The sequence below is a fragment of the Budorcas taxicolor genome, chromosome 8, assembly GCF_023091745.1.
Source record: "Budorcas taxicolor isolate Tak-1 chromosome 8, Takin1.1, whole genome shotgun sequence".
NCBI classification, from domain to species: Eukaryota; Metazoa; Chordata; class Mammalia; order Artiodactyla; family Bovidae; genus Budorcas; species Budorcas taxicolor.
This window is the reverse complement of record NC_068917.1, coordinates 81483984-81505995: the sequence shown is the minus strand read 5'-3', so window position 1 is coordinate 81505995 and position 22012 is coordinate 81483984. Positions and strand designations below refer to the sequence as shown.

Sequence of the window (22012 nt, the reverse complement as noted above, 5' to 3'; positions counted from 1 at the left end):
AACAGCTAACATTTATTGAAAACTGTATCATGTGCCAGGGCTTCTTTAAGTGTTAACACATGTGATACTCTTCATTCGCACAACAAACAATCCAGTAAGATTGTTATCCACAGAAGAGATAAAGGAGGCATGAGTGGTTTAATAACCTGCCAGGATCATGCATGTGGCACGTAGTGAAGTCAGAGTTCAGACCTGGTTAGAGACTAGAGACTAGTCTGGTTACAGACTGTGTGCTCTTGATCACTTTGTTGTTCTCTGTGTGAAAACCAGGTTAGTACTGAACCCTCATCTGTGGAAGCTAGAGGAGAGCCAAATGTCTTTCGCAAAATCTGTCATTTCTTTGTCACTGCCAACAAACTGCATGTTTGTGTATGTAGAATTCAGAAAATATACTACCCTGAACCCTTGCTGAGAAAAATAAATGACAAAGATATCAAGATAGAAGACTTAGAATTTATAAATTGTGTTAAGTGAAAATGTTCTAAAAGGAGTGATATGAGAGGAGTGAAAGCTAACTTGTCTTGGTTGGATTGCTTATTTATTTAATATAATATAGTGCTAGAGAAATGTCTACACACAGTTAATCATAATTGTGAGGATGAGAAATGGAGTTGAGAAAGCACAATAGAAAGCTTCCAAATGACAGAAGAAGAAAAGAAAATGTGGAAAATGTAACCAAGTAAGTAAAATAAGGAGGTGTAAAGAAGGAAAAAAACATTTAATGAATAGTAGAAAGAAAATAAAATGGAAGGGGAGAAGGAATGAAATTAAATGTAAATCTGTCATTATTAACTATAAGTCAGAATGGCCTCAAAAATCAGATAATGAAAATTATACAATTTGCAAGATGAGAAGAATATGTGTGTATGTGAATATTGTTGTTATTGTTCAGTTGGTAAGTCATGTCCTGCTTTTTGTGACTCCGTGGACTGTATGTAGCACACCAGGCTTCCCTGTCCTTCACTATCTCTTGGAGTTTGCTCAGACTCATGTTCATTGAGTCAGTGATGCTATTCAACCATCTCATCATCTGTCTTCCCCTTCTCTTCATGCCCTCAATCTTTTCTAATCTTTTAATTAATATTTGTATATTAATGATAAAGCTGAAATGAATGATTGGGCAGAGGTTTAATAGGTAAATGCAAATAAAGGAAATGTGGTAATATTAATGTCTGACAAAGAATAATTCAGGGTCAAAAGCATGAGATATTGTGTATTTACAAGTTGAAGTCCTTGAAGATGCTGTATAACTGCAAACCTTCATTTTCCATTGAGATACAATTGGCATGTAGAATGTGCTTTAGGTGTGTAACATAATGATTCAGTGTGTAGATATTGTAAAATGATCACCACAGTAAGTCTAGTTAACATTATATCACCATGACTGACTTATTTTGTAACTGGAAGTTCATACTTTGTGACCACTTTCACAAACCCCTCAACCCCCTGCCTATGGAAGCCTCTATTGTGTCCTCTATGATTTTTTTTTTTAAAGATTCCACACACAGGCAAGATTATACAGTATTTGCCTTTCTTTTTCACCTATTTCAGTTATTAACATAATGTCCTCAAGGGTCTATCCATGTTGTTACAAATAGCAAAATTTCCTTTTTTATGGCTAAATAATACTCCATTGTGCTCACACGTGTGTACACACAGGGTCATGCATTATATACATACCACATCTTCTAGACAGCATATTAAAAAGCAGAGGTATTACTTTGCTGACATAGGTCCAGCTAGTCAAAGCTATGGTTTTTCCATTAGTCATGTATGTATGTGAGAGTTGGACTGTAAAGAAAGGTGGGTGCCAAAGAATTGATGCTTTTGAACTGTGGTGTTGGAAAAGACTCTTAAGAGTCCCTTGGACTGCAAGGAGAACAAACCAGTCCATCCTGAAGGAAATCAGTCCTGAATAGTCATTGGAAGGACTGATGCTGAAACTGAAACTCCAATACTTTGGCCACCTGATGCGAAGAACTGGCTCATTTGAAAAGACCCTGATGCTGGGAAATATTGAAGGCAGGAGGAGAAGGGGACAACAGAGAATGAGATGGTTGGATGGCATCACCAACTCGATGGACATGAGTTTGAGCAAGCTCTGGGAGTTGTTGATGGACAGGAAAGCCTGGCATGCTGCAGTCCATGGGGGTCGCAGAGTCAGACACGACTGAGTGACTGAACTGAACTGAACTGAACTGAACTTCTTTATCCATTCATTCATCAGTGGACATTTAAGTTCCTTCCATGTGTTGGCTATTGTAGGTAATGATGCATTAAACATGATAGGAGTGGCATATGTCTTTTTGGAATAGTTTTTTAAGAATAAATACCCAGAGTGGAAATGCTGGATCAAATGGTAGTGCTATTTTTTTCAGTTTTTGAGGAAGTGCCATACTGTTTTCCACAGTGAGTGCACCAATTTATATTCCCACCAATGATGCAGAAGGGTTCTCTTTTCTCTACATTCTCACCAACACTTCTTTGTCCTTTTGATAACAGCCATTCAAGCAGGTGTGAGGTGAAGTCTCCTTGTGGTTTTAATTTACATTTTCCTGATGGTTAGTGGTGTTGAGTACCTTTACATTTACCTGTTGGCCATATGTATATCTTTGGGAAAATGTCCATTCAAATCCTTTGTCCACTTTTCAGTTGTTTGTGTGTTTTTTGCTATCGAGTTGTTGGAGTTCTTCATATATTTTGAGTGTTAACCCTTTATCTGATTTAGGATTTGCAGATATTTTCTCCCATTTGTTAGGGTGCCATTTCATTTTGTTGGTGGTTTCATTTGCCGTACAGAACACTAACCTTTATACAATACAATAACCATAACCACATGGCACTCACATAGCTAGAGCAAAGGCTCCAGGAAATACCGCATGATTAAAACACAGTTGCTGTAAGAATTTAAAATTCACTTCTTAAGAGGCAATAGGCTTATTGGCTGTGCTCAGGAGCCACACATGGCTAGTGGCCACCACATTGCACAGTGCAGGTATGGAACATTTCCATTCTGGCAGAAGGTTCGGTTGGATGGCTCTGATCTAGAAAGTCCAGCAAAGGAGAACTCTTTATAGACTTATGGGACATAGCTAAACTGCTATTTGGAGGAAAACTGAATGCCTTTAATAACTGCATTATTTAAAAGAGAAAAGACTGAAAATAAGTTACTACTCAAGTACTGAAAAAATACTCAAGATATTTTGAGTATTAATTAAAAGTATTAAAATACTCAAGAAACAACAAAAAATAAAATCAAAAGAAAGTAAGATAAGTTTTTTTAAATGCTGAAAATGAGATAGAAATAGAACAAATGGGACAAAACAGAAATACTGAAACTGATTGAAAAAAGTAGAGACACTGAACAGACTACAGCTGTTGAAAAGGAAATTAAAAATGTATTTAGTAGTCACCATATTAGGATGACATTCCAACTGATTTGTATTTACTTCTAAAAATAGATTTTTCTTATATTCTAATAAATGATGGCTACCTTTTAAATATGTTTTTCTGAAGCTAGTGTAATATCAATACTTGGTAAAGGTAATTTTTTTAAAAAAGACCAAGTTTTAGATGCAAAAATTCTAAGTGAAATCTTGCTAATTTCATCATATAGCAGTAAGAGAAAAGGTTTTTCTTGGAGTACAAGGATAATTCACAATAGTAAACATATTTAAACAATTTATTACATCGACAGACTTAAGGGGAAAAGCCATGTGATTCTATTTGGGGATGCTGAAAAATCATATAACGAAACAATTAAAAACACATGAGTGTAATAAGAAATATGAGGGAAACTGCTCCAGTTGTAGGAAGAAATAAGCACCTACCACAGAGAGCTGTTGTGAGGATTTAATGACTTAAAAGGTATAAAAATACAAAGAGCGGTATCTGACACATAGAAATTATTCAATATTAGCTGTTTATTTAAATAAGATAAAGTTGACTTATTAAGAAAAACAATTGGCAAATATTGCATCTTATGGCAAGATATTTTTATTTAAATTATAAGCAAGATAGTTTAGTTCTTTCCACTGTATTCCGAATAGTTTTTGAGATTGTTTCATTTCTTGAAATACAAGTAGAAAATAAAGTAAGTGTTATAAATACTTAAAGAGGAGATAAAATTTTTAAAATTGCAAGTGATATGATTTATGTGCTTAGAGAACCCAAGAAACTATTGAAGACTAATAAAAATAATCAAAGGTAAGTTTAAGATAATGATTCTATAGCAAGAAAATGAAAAAGGTGATCTGTATCTTTAGGTTATAATTTAAGAAAAGTTGAGCCAGATCTCAATAAAAATTGTGAACCTTTCCTAAATTTGCATATAAATTTCATTAATTCTAGTTAGAAACCTGGAAACCTTTTAAATGATTTTAAAATGTATGTGAAAGTATATTTCTAAAACTACCTAAGAAAATATCCTATATATTTAATCCTGCTTTTGCTAACTGTCCCTCCTCCTTCTCCCTTCCCTCCTTCTGCATGGTATAAACACCTGTTGTTGAGGAAGAAAACAATCATACTGGTTCAGTGGCATCGTTTTCCTTACCTTGGTGTAGATGGGAATCTGTGGAGAGTTGGAGGGGGGATAATATTTAACTTTATTCTGTTTCACTTGTTATGAGGAATATATGTATAATTTTTATATAATATATATTATGTGTATGTAATTTTTTGTATAATATGTATATATATAAATAGATATAATAGATGTAACATAGAACAGGTAATAGCAGAATGTTAAATGACTTTTCACTCATTGAAGTTGTAACCTCATTTTACTTAATTGGAAATAAAACATATCATTCATTGATTTCAGTTCAGTTCAGTTGCTCAGTCGTGTCCAACTCTTTGTGACCGCATGGACCACAGCACTCCAGGCTTCCCTGTCCATCATTATCTCCTGGAGCTTGCTCAAACTCATGTCCATTGACATCATGTCCATATGATGCCATCCAACTATCTCATCCTCTGTCGTCCCCTTCTCCTCCTGTCTTCAATCTTTCCCAGCATCAGGGTCTTTTCTAATAAGTTGGTTCTTTGCATCAGGTGGCCAAAGTATTAGAGTTTTAGCTTCAGCATCAGTCCTTCCAATGACTATTCAGGACTGGTTTCCTTCAGGATGGACTGGTTTGATCTCCTTGCAGTCCAGTGGACTCTCTCAAGAGTCTTTTCCAACACCACAGTTCAAAAGCATCAGTTCTTAGATCTTCGTGAAAGATCTCAGGCTTCCCAGGTGGCTCAGTGGTAAAGAATCTGCCTTCCAATGCAGGAGACACTGGAGATACAGGTTCAATCCCTGGGTTGGGAAGATCCCCTGGAATAGGAAATGGCAACCCACTCCAGTATTCTTGCCTGGAAAATTCCATGGACAGAGGAGCCTGGTGGGCTACAGTCCATGGTGTCACAAAGAGTCAACCATTCCTGAGCGTGCACATACACACACACACACATCTCAGATTTTTTAAAAATACATGTTGAAATACCAAAATGTATATTCATTAACTTTCATGAATGTTTAGTGCTTTCCAAAATGACAGGATTAATTTTTAACTCAGAAATTCTGAAAAGAGTTTTCTCTCTTTTTTCTTTCTATCAAAGGTATGCAACCACTCATGTATTCGGTTCAGGAAGCATTAAATGCTAGACCATGGTGGATTCGTGTGGGGACTGACATTTGTTACTATAAGTAAGTATTCTGACAATAATAGGACAGCAGTTTACAGAAGGAAATATTAGTCCATCCTATTTCGGTTTAGGGATAAAAGAGATACTGTGTTCTCTGAATTATGATATGCTGTAGTATTACTTCTAACAGAAAAGGTTTTCTTTTTTTTATAATTTGAGATTCATTTCAGGGGGTTTATTTAGTGGCAATAAAATGTGTTTTGTAGATAGACATATGTCCAGTCTTGCTTCTCCCATTTAGATATGTTCTCAGCTCTTTTATAGCTGTAAAACTTTGGGAACCTCATTGAGAAAGACTGTAATTAGAAACTGTAGGAAATAATTTACAGTGGCTTTTTATTGTTCTGATATGAAATATAATTTTTTTCTTCACACAAATGTTTCAGTTCAGTTCAGTCACTCAGTCGTGTCTGACTCTTTGCGACCCCATGAATTGCAGCACACCAGGCCTTCCTGTCCATCACCAACTCTCGCAGTTCACTCAAACTCATGTCCATTGAGTTGGTGATGCCATCCAGCCATCTCATCGTCTGTCTTCCCCTTCTCCTCCTGCCCACAATCCCTCCCAGCATCAGAGTCTTTTCCAATCAGTCAACTCTTCACATGAGATGGCCAAAGTATTGGAGTTTCAGCTTTAGCATCAGTCCTTCCAAAGAACACCCAGGACTGATCTCCTTTAGGATGGACTGGTTGGATCTCCTTGCAGTCCATGGGACTCTCAAGAGTCTTCTCCAACACCACAGTTCAAACGCATCAATTCTTCGGTGCTCAGCCTTCTTCACAGTCCAACTCTCATATCCATACATGACCACTGGAAAAACCATAGCCTTGACTAGACGGACCTTTGTTGGCAAAATAATGTCTCTGCTTTTGAATATGCTATCTAGGTTGGTCACAACTTTCCTTCCAAGAAGTAAGCTTCTTTTAATTTCATGGCTGCAATCACCATCTGCAGTGATTTTGAGGTAAACACAAATATTTACCTCATTTTAACTTCTAGTGTTTTAGTAGGAGATGTATTCTATAGTTAGGTTGCTTCAGCTTAGCCAGTTCAACTTTGACTTCAAACAGGTGATCTGTTTATCAAGTTAGAAGTAAGTACTAGAAATCATTTATTGCTTTAGTGGCAAAGTTGGATTATTCCTCAACTTCATGACTAAGTAATCTAGGATTATCGTATGCTTTTCTTTTCTTTTTACTGTTTCTGCATGTAATGCATTTCAAGATAACGTCTGTCTGCTATTGAATGCCCTTAATTTAACATACCTGTTTCTTTGCTCTTATTAATCTTAATCCTGAGATTTCTGTTTAGTGGATTTTGACTTTTTAATATTTTATATTGTGCTTAACTAGTGCTAGTATGCCTTTTCTTATAGTTTTATCAGATAGATGAAGACTTCTAAAATTAAGCTGTTTTTAATGATTTAGATAGGGCTTTGGAAAAACCTAGATCTTAACTGCTATTGCTTTCTAAGAAAGAAATGTTCTTTGGAATTAATTTCAGTAGAGTTTCCCCCCTTTTTTAAGCAAAATAAATAGGAAATATATGAGGAACAAAAGTATAATGTTATATGCAATTCTTTTTCACCTGAATAACTTTCATATTTCTTTCATGTTAGGCTAATATAAAAATATACCCTCATCATTTATATCTTCCTTGTAAGTTGATGTGGAGCAGTGATTGTCTGGGAAGTGCTTGGTTAGATTTTGGCAGATTGATTTAAGATGTTAAAGGGTGAAACAGTGATTTTCAAAAAGTATTATTTCCTTCATGCTTGTCTTCTACACAATAAAAAAATCATCAATGAATACTTTTCTTTTTTACATGTAAAGTGAATGGTCATAGCATCTCAGGTTGTTTTTCTTTTCTATGTAAGAGGTGCTGGCAAGGATTTTTGTTTCTTTTTTTTTTTTTTTCTTTTGGCTACTTCTAAATCTGGAATTGGAATTCAGGCTAATTCGACAGATATTTATTAACCACTTTCTATATAACGCACACTACTCCAGTTGCTTTCCTCAAGCCTGAAATCTACATAAGGGCATTAAAAACTGTTATTTTTGCATTGTCCTCTGCTGCTTGTTTGTCTCATTTGTAAAATGAGAATAAAACTACCTTCCATGAGTATATGAGAAAATATAACCTGTAAAATCCATAGCTGTAATGTGATGGCATGAATACCGCCCCCCCACCAAATAGATAATAAACTTTTGAGGGAACAGAGTTGGCAAGATTTACTTCTGGACCTTATTTTGCATTTTCCTCAACTCTTAGCACCTTGTCATTGAGTATCTATTCAAGATATAGTGCTGCTGCTGCTGCTAAGTCGCTTCAGTCATGTCCAACTCTGTGCGACCCCATAGATGGCAGCCCACCAGGCTCCTCTATCCCTCGGATTCTTCAGGCAAGAATACCGGAGTGGGTTGCCATTTCCTTCTCTGATATAATGGCTAAGTAATGAAAACTATACTGTTTTTTATGTCAGTGTTCTTTTATTTTCATTAATTACAAGCTTTATTCTCTTAAGATTACATTAGAAAGCCTGATCCCAGGGTAGTGCTAAGGATGTGATCTGCCTTGAATGTCTGTGTGCATGAGTAAATAACCTCTAGGCCATGGCTTTTCTTCAGTTCATGGTTAAATAATGCAAGGTGATTTGGAATTTTAGAAATTAAGTCATCATATCTCAATGATATTTAAAGTCTGGAAAGTAATATAGTTAAAAATTTTTTTACCACTGAAATCTCCATTTACAAAAGTGAATAATAGGATGATGAGGCCCTATATATTCATCTGTAAGTTTCAGTAATTATCAACACATGGTTTTATTTTACCTAGGCTTTCACCTCTACTTCCACCCTGAATCTTTAAAGGCATTTTCCGATATATTTTATCCATAAATACTTCAAAAGTCTTTTTCATTTAGAGATATGTATTTAAGGCAATCTATCCACAATACCGTTAGCACAGCAAAGAAAACTCCTAAATGTGATAAAATATCCAGTCAGTGTTCAGACTTACTTGTCTCATAAATGTAACTTTATAGTTGGTTTGTTTAAATCAGACCAACCAAAGGACCACACACTGCATTTGATTTTTCTTCATACGTCCCTCAAGACTCTTACTTTATAGGCTTCCGTTTTCTCTCTTTCTAAATTTATCCTTTATTTATTGAAGAAACTAAATCATTTGTCATGCTGGATTTCCCGTATTTTGGATTTTGCTGATTGCATCCCTGTGGTGTTAATAAATTCTTCTAAATTCTTCTCTCTCACCAGTTTTCTAAACTCATAGTTAGATTTAGAAGCTTGGTCAACTCCAGGTTTCATTTCTGACAAGAATGCTTCACAGAGGGTGCAGGAAATTCCTGTTGTGTCATACCAGGAAACATATCATTTCTGGTTATTTCTTTTTTTGTAATCTTAAAAGCGATCAGTGAACTGAGATATTGCTGTCTGATCTGTCAGCCTTTCATCCAGTGGTTGTAGCAGCCATTGCTGATCACTGCCTGGATCCAGTAATGTGTAAACCTGTCAAAAAATGGGAGGTCTAAAACTTCTATTGATGCATAAAATATGAGCTCTGTTTAATTAGTAAATCCAGAAATGGAAAGTCATGATGTTGGCTGATAGCAATTAACTGCTTTATTAGTACCAAGTCTAATTTTTAACAATATTTAGACTTCTTACAAACCATGGGTTTTCTTTTTTTTTCCCCCTAAAGTTCTGTTTAATAAAATAACAAGAAAAAATCAGAATTTTTGTGTGGATGAATAACATATTTTATGCTTTTCTATTGCAGAAATCACTTCTCAAGAAGTTCAATTGCTGCAGGTGGGCAAAAGGGAAAATCCTACTATACAATTACATTTACTGTCAATTTTCCACATAAAGATGATGTATGCTATTTTGCTTATCATTATCCATATACATATTCAACTTTGCAGGTGAGAACTCATTAAGTTGTATTACAACCGCTATTGTATTGTATGTATGTATTAGATAATAAAAGAAATATTGCTTTAATAAATCAGTAAGGTAAAAAAAAGGTCCAGGGTTGACAATTTTAGAAAATAATACAGTATTTGTTGAAATCATTAAAGTAAAATGGGAATGTAGTCTTTATTTAATAGAAATACTACAGAAATGACATGGTTTTTGCTTTCTGTCTTTGAGTAGAAATCTACAAATCCCAATTTGGAAATTTTAACTAGTGAAATTTCAACTTGTTTAATGAGAAGCATTGAATCTCATAGAAAATATAGCAGTAGACAATGTGGATGCAATTTAAGTTTCTCTGTAGTGAATTCATTTCTTCTAATGATTTCATATGGAGTCCTAGATCCAGGTTGCTTAGAATATGGGGTGTAAGAGTTGTTTTGTGGGTTCTTTTAAGACTTTTTTATTATTCGCATTTTAAAACAAACAATTCAAGTAATTACTGTGACAGATTTATACTCAGAACAGAATGTCTGTCCTAATAGTCAAGGATCATGAAGCTTCATATGATCAATTGAAAGAAATTGGAACACTATGATTAGAAACAAGCTTCCAAGTTATTAGGATAAAAATGAGAGGAAAACATAGTCCACAGAGCCGAAGAAATATCAAGGCTGAGAGCATTAAATGAGCTCACTTTATTTTAATAAAGTTACAATCTGCAGTAAAAGTATAAACAGGCATTTTATTGTGCTGAATAACATAGCATCAGAAACATAAAGTGTTGTTATTTATGTAGTCTTTTGTTTCTGTTCTTTACTGACATTACCTTTTTAATACATTTTAAGTATCCCTGCTTTCTTCCAGTCCCACTACCTTGATCTCTTCCAGGCATTACCATTGTTTCTCGCTTGGACTTGGGTCAGCCTCTTTGTAACTTTTGTCCTAAATTTCACTTGTACCCCCTTTTTTCTTCATCAGTGTTTTAGCACACTATAGAGGAAGAGTCTTTGGTGGTATGTCTAGTCATGTAGATCCCCTGCTTAAAACTCCTTAGTGATTTCTCTTGCCATGTGTATGAAATCTACAATTCTTACCATGGCACATTTAGTTATTTCTCTACTATTTTGCACAGTTTTTGCCATTTCTTTGTACTGTATGAACTGTTACTTACTTAATATTAATCTTTGGATATTAAAGATTATCCTCATTCTGAGTTAATATCTGTGAAATAACTGGTTTAATATGCTAAACTTTTTTAAAAAAAGTAAAATACATATCTATTTAAAAATGTTGAAGGTTATCCACATACCATTTAGTTGTCTTAATTACCAGTAGTGCCAATACTGTGCTTTGGGAAGGACTGGTCTACCAAGCCCTTCATCCTGTGTTAAATTCTCGATTTGTTTCTTTCTGTTCTAGCTATGTCCTCTTTAAAAAATTATTATTTCATGTTCCTTCTGTATACTTTCCTTCTGCCTACAGCACACTTTATATCCATTTCACTCATCCTTTGGATCTCACTTTAAATGTAATTTTTTTTGGAAGACCTTTCCTCACTGCCCAGACTCTTCAAGGTTCCTCTCCCTTTTTATAAGCCCTCATAGCACTCTGTATTTTCAGGGGCAGAGTCCATTTATTTATTGTTGTTTCCTTAGTGTCTGGCACAGTTTCCAGGTAAGAAATAGTGATCACACAGTAAATCATGATTATGTGAATGAACATAGGCGAAAGTTGGAAACCAGCTAAATATCTTTAATATAAGGGAGTAGACAGTTTATATTTGGTGTATAAAAAGCTTGTGTTTTCAAAAAACATATATTGAACATATTTAATAATATGATATAGTATTTATGATTATTAATATATTTATGTTTATGTATAAATTACCAAGTAGTAAAATCAAATTATAATAAGTCTTCCGTGTAATTACAGTTTCTTCTATATACATTGGCTATTGTCAGTAGTACTCTAGGTGATACAATCACAGGTGTTCTAAATTTTTTCCTGTGCTTTTTCTGTTTTCCAGACATTTTACAATGAGCCTATATTAATCTTGAAATAAGGAAAAAATTTTTTTAAATGTGTGCTACATGATTTTCATTCTCCATATTTTAGGTTGCTCTTAACAGAGCTGCAGTCACAAAATTTCAAAATTCGGAAGGCTTTGAAACCAAAAGTATTTTCATAACCCATTTGTCAGCAAAGCCTGGCCTGATGTGAGCTTATTTAGAATGTTGATTCCACTTACAGTGACTCTTCATAGGTTTTGCTGCAGAAATAATAACTCGCTGATTACAGGCTGCTGCCGCCAGCTCCACTGGTTATATTGCACTTTGCACTGTTAACATTATCCAACCTGTATCTGTCCCCTTTCTCAAGTTCCACAAATACTGATGTTCAAGTGCGTCTGGACCCTTGAGGGTTTTGGAGAAGGGATTAGGAACCTGATCTGATTCACATTTAGTTCTGTTTGAGATCTGGATGCATTTATTCCTATTTATCATAGGGAGGTTTTAAATGATTGTGTACTTTGCTTTTAAATTTTTATTAAGATGCATCTTCAAAAATTGGAGTCAGCACACAATCCTCAGCAAATCTATTTTCGAAAAGATGTGTTATGTGAAACCCTGTCTGGAAACAGCTGTCCCTTGGTGACTATAACAGCAATGCCAGAGTCTAATTATTATGAACATATCTGTCAATTCAGTAAGTTTGTCTTCTTCACTCGCAGTACCAATCATTATTACTTATTTTTCTTTGCTTTATGAATATTTTGTAAGGTCAGTAGTACTGGGAATAGGCACCAGAAGCCTTGGGTGCTAGTCTGGGTCTTGTTACTGCCTAGCCCTGGGCCCACTTCTAGGCCTGTTTCCTCATCGTGAATATGAGGGAGCTGCCTGAGGTGACCTCTAAGGTCTCTTTTGATATTGATATACTGTAGTTCTTATTCTTAGAAGTCATACTCAAAGTATAATATAACAAGTTATACCATCCGTTTAAGAATTTACAGTTAATTTTATTTATAAATAAAACTATCAGAAACCCCCCGAGTGTTTTGATGCTAATATTGAATGAATAGCTACTTGTTTTTCCCTGTCATTTGTATTTTTTAAGTCGTCTCAAATGTACAGCTGTGATAAAAAAAGGATATATACGTATATAAGAGAACTGTTCTAATTTTGATAAGAAGGTGTTTTCAAGAAAGAGCAGGCACTTGCTATTCATGAAAATGTGAGCAGGTGAACTGAGTGTTATTTTGTAGACTTGTATATCTAAATGTTTAGTTTCTTTGTAAATCTCTGAGCAGATATACCTATTGTTCTGTGCTTATCATAGTGACTCTAAAACAAGAATAAGATTATATTTTCCTTAATTTCCCCATGACTTTATGAAAAATTTATATTTCATCTATATTTCACCAGTTACTTATTCTTTATGAAATCAAGGTAATGTTAAAGAACTAATTTTATATTTAGATTAATCATTAGGAAATAAATAAGTGACTCAAATACTATTTAATATGTTATTTTCATATAAGACATGGCTTACATGGGTTTTATATCTGTTTTCTCTAGAGGGCCTAGTGCAGTGCTTATAAATAGTAGGTGCATAGTGAGTTCTAATTTGATTTTATATCAGTATTCACAATTGAGTAGAAATATTTCTAAAGCCCCAAAGTCAAACATTATACATACTTTAGTAGCTGTTCATTTTAATTTGAGATTTTATGTACACTTTAGGAAATCGTCCGTATGTTTTTTTATCTGCTCGAGTACATCCTGGAGAAACTAATGCAAGTTGGGTAATGAAAGGAACATTGGAGTATCTCATGAGTAATAACCCTACTGCTCAGAGTTTACGAGAATCCTATATTTTTAAAATTGTCCCTATGCTAAATCCAGATGGTGTCATCAATGGAAAGTAAGTTAAGCAATACTTATAGAGAAATTCTAGATTTTTGTGGCTGTCCTGTGTAAACTTGTTGAAATGATAGCATCCAGGTTAATTTGGAAAGCAAATATCATGATTTTTCTAGAACAAAAATAAATTTAGTGAAGAATTGATCTGTGATAAATTTTTAAATGAAAATTAAACTGTATAGTAGTGGTAATATGTTTGAGAAATTCTGTATCTATTCATGAGAATATAATTTCATAAAATGTATGTTTTGCTTGAATCATTTTAGGAAAATCACAGAATTAGGATATGAGAAAGATTTTTTTAACACATCATTCTCATGTAGTTTCCTTTCTTATTTATCAGTGGCATGATCTTGGTTGTTCTAAGATATAGAATTTTCTGGGATCTCTTGCCACTAATATGGAATTAGCTCCATGTCCTAACTTCTTCCTGATATGAGGAGGAATTCTTTAAAGTGGAAATACTGGAAGGTTACTTTTTAAGTGGAGGTGGCTCATAGTTTAGTATAGTTCATTTATTGTGTTAATTTAGACCAAGGTCTCTTTACTGCTTCTGAAAAGTGGGATTTTGTCTAGCTATCATGAGCATCTCCAAAGTTGAGGGTACTATATTTATTTCAGTAAGAGTACCGTGAATATTTATCATGTTTTAGAAAATGTTTGAATTTTAAAAAAAAGGAATCATTTTTCTAGATAGTATGATTATGGAACTAAAATGAGCTTTTATGTCTAGTTTTAATTCAGAAACATATTGACCAGTTATAATTCTGTTTATATTTCTGTTAGCACCTTCTCTTTGCTTAAATTTTTGCTCAGTGAGTTTAATACTTAAAACCTACAGTTAAATGAAAATGTATTTGAATTTTTATAAGAATGTGCACTTTTTATATACTTATCTTTCTTAGAAGGAGGGTCCAGATAGCATATTTAATAATAATTAATGCAATCAAAGTACAGAACATTAGCATTAGAAATGTAGTCAGAATGGAAAATATGGCCATGAATACATTTTATAGTGCATGGAACAAAACCCCAGAATGAAGAATTTTTCCTATAGCTTGAAAATTTTGACCTGTAAAACTGCAAGCTTACTACAGTTTAAATGCATGTAACCCACAATCTGGCACATAGCAAATGCTAAATAGATGTTTACTTTATGATTATAACATGCATTTTGGTGAGGCCACCACTTACACCTGTTTGAAATACTTAGTGGAATAGAATCATAAAATGAATCAAGTGCATATAAGAATTTATTGATCCCAGTGTTTATCTATTGTTGTGTTTACATGTATACAGCCACCGCTGTTCCTTAAGTGGAGAGGATTTGAATAGACAATGGCAAAGTCCAAATCCAGACTTACACCCTACAATTTATCATGCCAAGGGTCTGCTACAGTACCTGGCTGCCGTGAAGCGTTTACCACTGGTAAGTGGCAGTGTTTGTTTGTATAATCAAAGAGGTGATTTTGTTGATCGGTAGCTTAGTATTTTGTAAATAATTGTCTGCTTGTAAAAGCTGTATGTTAGTTTCAAAAGCAGTTTCTTTAAAGTATCTTTGTCATCAGTCACTTGTATATTAATTGTGGCATCTAATACAGTGTATCCATATTCTTATTTCATTAGGTTTGATTTTTATAATTCTCATGAGCCTTTTATTTCTCTTTATTGTTTATGAACATTGGTCACTCCTGGTTGTAAGCTGTAGGTATTTGACTGCAGTGTTTAAACAACACGAGGGTAAAAGTATGTATCTTCCAAGTTCTCAAAGCACTAGAAGCTTATTTTTGAACTTTTTGCTGCTGCTGCTGCTGCTAAGTCGCTTCAGTTGTGTCCAACTCTGTGTGACCCCATAGACAGCAACCCACCAGGCTCCCCTGTCCCTGGGATTCTCAAGGCAAGAACACTGGAGTGGGTTGCCATTGCCTTCTCCGTTTGAACTCTTTAGCCAGTTCTAAAGCTGGCAGGTCTTAAGTAGCACATGGGAAAGGTAGTATAGGCATGGTAGGAGACCCTGTGCCTATGTATTTCTTCTGTTTTCAGCAACTTTTGTTTTGAATGTTTCCATCATGTTAAGCCTTAATCTTTCTTTGGGAAAGATGGAATATTTTGCAGAGTGGCAAAATTGACATGCAAGTCTGACCGTTTTCCATTTTTAAAATGATGTTCTTACAAACCATACCCTCTACCCCTTTAAAAAAAGTGTTTTTCATGAGAGCATTGTTATGTTCTCTTATGTTAGGTAAGTATTTTAACAACCCTTGGGGCAATGATGAATGTAGCTGTACATTTGACCTAAAATTATATTTATTATTTTTTAGATGATGGATAGTAGATACAAAAGAAAGAGTGGAACTGATGGCTTGATGTAGGACATGCCTGCAAAGGATTTAGCCATTCTAGTATTAATCATAAATCCTTTCCAAAGGTAGATATGTACTATTACTTTTAGGAATTCTACTTACTAAATGGTGGCTTATTTACAGTAAAATGACCGAGGAACTCAGACCTGTTATTTCCTTCATACTAACTAGCTTTACTTGGCAATGCACGAATTTGCAGGATTTTAATTTAAAAATATATTGTCTTTTCAAGGTTTATTGTGATTATCATGGTCACTCCCGAAAAAAGAATGTATTTATGTATGGCTGCAGCATCAAAGAGACGGTGTGGCATACAAATGAGAATGCAGCGTCATGTGATGTTGTGGAAGATGTGGGATACAGGGTGATTATTATAAATTATTATAGTTTATTATAGTTTATAATAATAGGCAGGAAGTTTTGAATTTCAAACATACATGAAACTACAGAACACGAAACATAGAAATTACTTAGAGTCAGTAAATGTTGCCATTTTGCTATTCTGTTTCAGATTTTTCTATTGAAATGTTTCTTCTAACAGTTTTTGCTTTTCATGTTTTATAATTAAAGTATACTTGATTTATAATATTATATTAGTTTTGGATGCATTATGTGGTTATTTAGTATTTTTATAGATTATGCTCCATTTAAAGTCATTATAAAATGTTGACTATATTCTCTGTGCTGCACAGTATATCCTTGTATTGTTTATTTGTTTATTGTATACACAGTAGTATGTATCTCTTAAAACATTATCCTAATCTTGCCACTACCCCCATCCCTCTCACTACTGGTAACAACTAGCTTCTTTATATCTATGGGTCTGTTTCTGTTTTGTTATATATAGCCATTTGTTTTATTTTGGGGGGTTCCACATATAAATGATAATATACAGTATTTGTCTTTCTGTCTGACTTATTTCACTAAACATAGTATTCTCCAGATCCAGCCATGTTGTTGCAAATGGCAAAATTTCATTATTTGTGGCTGAACAATTTTCCATTGTATATGTGTACCACATCTTCTTTATCCATTCATCTGCTGATGCACACTTAGATTACTTCCATGTCTTGGCTATTATAAATTGTGCAGCTATAAACATTGGGATGTGTGTGTCTTTTTGAATTAGTTTTCATGTTTTCTGGGTATATGCCCAGGAATAGGATTGCTGGATCATATGGTAGCTTTATTTTTGTTTTTTCACTGCTCTCTTTAGCGGCTCAATCAGTTTACATTCCCATCAACAGTGTAGGAGGGTTCCATTTTCTCCATACCCTCTCCAGCATTTACTATTTGTAGAATTTTTGATGATGGCCATTATAATCCAGATGAAGTGATAGCTCATGGGGTTTGATTTGCATTTCTCTACAAATTAGTGATGTTGAGCCTCTTTTCATGTGCCTGTTGGCCATCTGTATGTCTTCACTGGAAAAATACCCATTTTCTGTCCATTTGGTTTTTCTACCCACTTTTTAATTGGGTTGTTTATTTTTTAATGTTTAATTCTATGAACTATTTATATATTTTGGATATTAACGCCCTCAGTCATTTGCAGATATTTTCTCCCATTACATAGGTTGTCTTTTCATTTTGTCAGTCATTTCCTTTACTGTGTAAAAACTTTTAAATTTAATTAGGTTCTAGTTATTTATCTTTGCTTTTGTTTTCTTTACCTGAAAAGACAGATTAAAAAAAAATATTGCTACTACTTATGTGAAAGTGTTCTTCCTATGTTTTCTGCTGTGAGTTTTATTGTGAAGGTAAGGGAAAGCCACTCAGTCGTGTCCAACTCTTTGCAACCCTATGGACTATACAGACTGTGGAATTCTCCAGGCCAGAATACTAGAGTGGGTAGCCTTTCCCTTCTCCAGGATTCTAGCTTAAAAGGTCTAAACAATAGAAAACTGATATACAAATCAATAACAGAATCTATTTATTTATTAGAGGCAAAGAGCTGGAGTAAAACTATAGTCATGGTACCAAATCTGTAATTTGCCTTTCATAATTACACAAGACTGTGGCATGTATTTCTGTGTGCAGAGTTTTACTGCTTTTGCCTCATAATATCTCCTGTATTTAACTTCTGTACTGTTTATTTTATACTTTTATTGTTCAAATTTCAGCAAGAGAACTCCCCTCCATGAGGGGACAGTAGTAGTAGTAAGCTTATAGAGCACTAAACAAAATTAAAAGGCTACGAAATAACTTCACTTCTTCTTTGCTAAATTAAAGTTTAAAGTTATTTATTAACAGTAAAACAAAGAACTCCTAATACTCTCAACTGCTGCTGCTGCTGCTAAGTCACTTCAGTCATGTCTGACACTGTGCAACCCCATAGACTGCAGCCAACCAGGCTCCCCCGTCCCTGGGATTCTCCAGGCAAGGACACTGGAGTGGGTTACCATTTCCTTCTCCAAGTCATGAAAGTGAAAACTGAAAGTGAAGTCGCTCAGTCGTGTCAGACTCTTAGCAACCCCATGGACTGCAGCCCACCAGGCTCCTCCATCCATGGGATTTTCCAGGCAAGAGTACTGGAGTGGGTTGCCATTGCCTTCTCCTAAGTCCCTAATTATAGGGCAGATGCTTTGAGTCATTTTTTCCAACAATATTGAAAATTTAAGCACTTTGATTTGCAGTCTCTTCCTCTTGTTGACCAACTTTTTTAAAAAGATAACTAGAAGAGTCATGTGATAGTTCCAGTGGCCATGTTCAAAAAGGGATAGAGAAGGAAGACACTAAATTCTTGACAATGATCATCTTATTATCTTTGTAGTCAGCAGATAAACTACTAATATCTCACATAAGAGAAATAAGGAAGCTGGATTTTTCTTACGGTTTTCTTTTTTCATGTTTTTAGAAAACTGGAATTAGCACTTAACTTCTAGGAGGTTAATCAGCCTGGTAAACTAAATAGAGAGCAAAGTGCCTGTCAGAATCAGCCTATCTTTGTGAGTTTTATTGTATGCGATCTTAAATTTAGGTCTTTGATTCATTTTTAGTTTATTTTTACATATGATGGGAGGAAATGTTTTAATTTCACTCTTTTACATGTAGCTAACCAGTTTTTCCAGCACCAGTTTTTGAAGAGACTGTCTTTTCCCTATTGTATATTTTTGATTCCTTTCTCATAGATTAATTGGCCATATGTTACTGGTTTATTTCTGGGCTCTCTCTTCTGTTCTGCTGATATGTGTGTCTGTTTGTTTGTGCCAGTACTATCCTGTTTTGATTACTGTAGCTTTGTAGTATAGTCTGAAGTCAGGAAGTCAGTGATACCCTCAGTGTTTTTTCCCCCTCAAGATTGCTTCTACAGTCTTTGAGGTTCCATATAAATTTTAGGATTATTTGTTGCACTTCTGTGACAAATACCCTATGTATTCTAGGTATTTTGATAATGATTGCATTAAATCTGTAGACTGCTTTGAATAATATGGATAGTTTAGCAATATTACTTCTTCCAATTCATGAACAGGGATGTCTTTCCATTTTTTTGTATCATCTTCAGTTGCCTTCATCAGTGTTCTGATTGTCAAGAGTATAGTTCTCAGTTTATTTCTAGATTTTTTTTTATAAGATCTAGAATGTAATTACCTTTGGATTCCTGAACTATATGATAGTTTTTTAGTGTATAGAAAAGCAACAGATTTTTATAGTTTGATCTTGATCCTTTACATGAAAAATCCCAAATAAACATCCTAACCTGCTATCCACATTAATTACAAAAAGAAGAAAGGTCAAAGTCAGCAAAAGAAAGGAAATGAAAAGAGCAGAAATAAAATTGAGACCCTGCCACATCTCCTTCAAATAGAAAATGTCAGTGAAGCCAAGAGTTAATTTTTTTTGTTGTTAAAAAAAAAAAAAATAGCCAGACTCCTTAAGAAGAGGTCCCAATAAACAAAATAAAGAGGAGAAATGTCAACCAATATCATAGACATACAAAAAAATCATAAGAGAAAACTATGAACAGTTTTATGCCAACAAAATTGGAAGACCTAGAGAAATGGATAAATTCCTAGAAATATACAGTCTTCCAGAACTGAATCAGGAAGAAATAAATAAGCTGAACAGATTGATCACCAGTAGTAAAATCAGTAATCAAAAAACACCTAGCAAACAGAAGTCCAGGTCTTGATGACTTCATAGGGGAATTCTACCAGACATACATAGTAGAGGTAATACATACCTTTCTCAAACTATTTCAAAAAACTGAAGAGGAGAGAACACCTAAATGCATCCTATGAGGCCAACCAACATTGCCCTGATACTGAAATCCAAAGACACTGCAGAAAAGATTATAGGCCAGTATCTCTGATTAATGTAGATGCAAAAATCCTCAAAAAAAAATATTAGCAAACTGAATCCAAGAATATATGAAAAGAATCATACACCATGATCAAGTGGGATTTATTCTAAGATTGTAAGAAGGATTGAGAATCCACAAATCAATCATTGTAATCGACCACATTAACAAAAGGAAGGATAAAAATCACATGATCATCTCAATAGATGCAGAAAAAAGCGTTTGACAAAGTTCATCCATTCATGTTAAAGATTCTCATCAAAGCTGGCATAGAGAGAACATATCTCAACATAATAAAGGCTGTTTATGACAAACCCATGCTAATATCATACTCAGCAGTGAAAAACTGAACACTTGTCCTCTACAAGTGCTTTTCACACTTAGGTTTTTATTCTGTCTGGAATGTATTTTTGTATGAGATGGAGGGATATAATTTTTGTTTCCCCACATGTAACCAGTTGTGTCAGCGCCATTTATTACACAGTACCTCTTTCCTCTGCCGATTCTATAAAGCCGTCTGTCACATACCTTGTTTCCCATGTGTGGGTGTGTTTTGAGGTATGCCTGGGATTGAAGTGAGATCTTTGCTTTGCATCTTGTCTGCTTTTCATTCTGTCCCAGTGTCTCTCCTACCCTATTTATGTCTAAATCAGCACCCCAGATTATTTTCCAAAACAGGTTTCAGTAACATACCACTACCCTTAGCAGAACATCAAAGCACTTTTTCTTTTTGGTATCCTCTCTTCATCTCCTTTCCAAAATAAATGAGTAGAGTCATGTTAAAAATAGAAACACTCCACAAATATAAAGTAGTAAGCAAAAGTTATCTTTTCTCAATCACTAATTAATCACTTTCACAATGTGTATTGTGAGACTTGCCTGTAAGCACATTCATTCATAGGTGTGTGTAAACATAGTATATGATGTTTTAGTATTTTTTTTCACACTCCACAGCAGCTTTTTTTTTTACATAATGTTTGATGCCCATCTTTTCATCTTTATATCTGTCTCTGTCTCTTTTTGACAATTACACAAGATTTTCATTGTGTATTTTTGTTATTATTATATGGATATAGCATAATGTATTTATTCACTTTCCCTTGTTGGCCACTTCATTAGTATTGCCAAATTGTCTCTCATAAAGATTGTACAAATCAGTACTCCCCAATGAATGATAGTGCCGTTTCTATAAACATCTTACTGTCACCTTTGCCAGGTGAAAAAATATCTGATGGTTTTAGTTTGTGTATCTGTAATTATAAATATATGACATCAAGTATCTTTTCTTATGTTTGATCCCTATTTTTGATCCTTTGTTTGATCCAATTATGATCTCTAGTTTTAAAAAATGGCCTTTTTCATATTCTCTCTTTGCTTTGTATAAGTCACCTAATTACTGTTTTGAAAATACTCTTCATGTGTATTATATTACATTTTTTTTATAATGTGCAGTAGTTTAAAACTTCTGTCATATTTGTTGATTTTTTAAAAAGTAGTTTCTTCTTTTGAGGCTTAAAAAGATTTTTCTCATTCTAAGATTTTTAAAGTAGAGTTCCATATTTACTTTAGAGCTTTTACTTTCATTTAAAAATTTAACTTACTAATTTAAAATTTAAATTCTCAATCTCATTAGAGTTTAATTTGATAGAAAGTGACTTTAGCTAGTTTTCTTCAGTGGCTGAGCAGCTGTGTCAGCATTTTGTGAATGATCAATCTTCCTAACTAATAATAGTACTAAGAGTACTAACTTTTACAAATACCTTTAATTCTGAACTCTCTCTCTAAAGATGTGCTAT

The 22012-nt window shown here is 34.2% G+C and overlaps 1 protein-coding gene across 1 annotated transcript in view; it reads left to right on the top strand.

Annotated features, from left to right (window-relative positions):
* The window catches only part of AGTPBP1 (ATP/GTP binding carboxypeptidase 1), a 158578-nt gene that overhangs the window by 118327 nt on the left and 18239 nt on the right, over positions 1–22012 (top strand). The window contains exons 17-22 of the mRNA XM_052644987.1: positions 5608–5695; positions 9494–9638; positions 12186–12339; positions 13374–13554; positions 14853–14982; positions 16149–16280. Coding sequence (XP_052500947.1) covers positions 5608–5695; positions 9494–9638; positions 12186–12339; positions 13374–13554; positions 14853–14982; positions 16149–16280 — 830 coding nt within the window. The remainder of the gene's footprint in view (positions 1–5607; positions 5696–9493; positions 9639–12185; positions 12340–13373; positions 13555–14852; positions 14983–16148; positions 16281–22012) is intronic.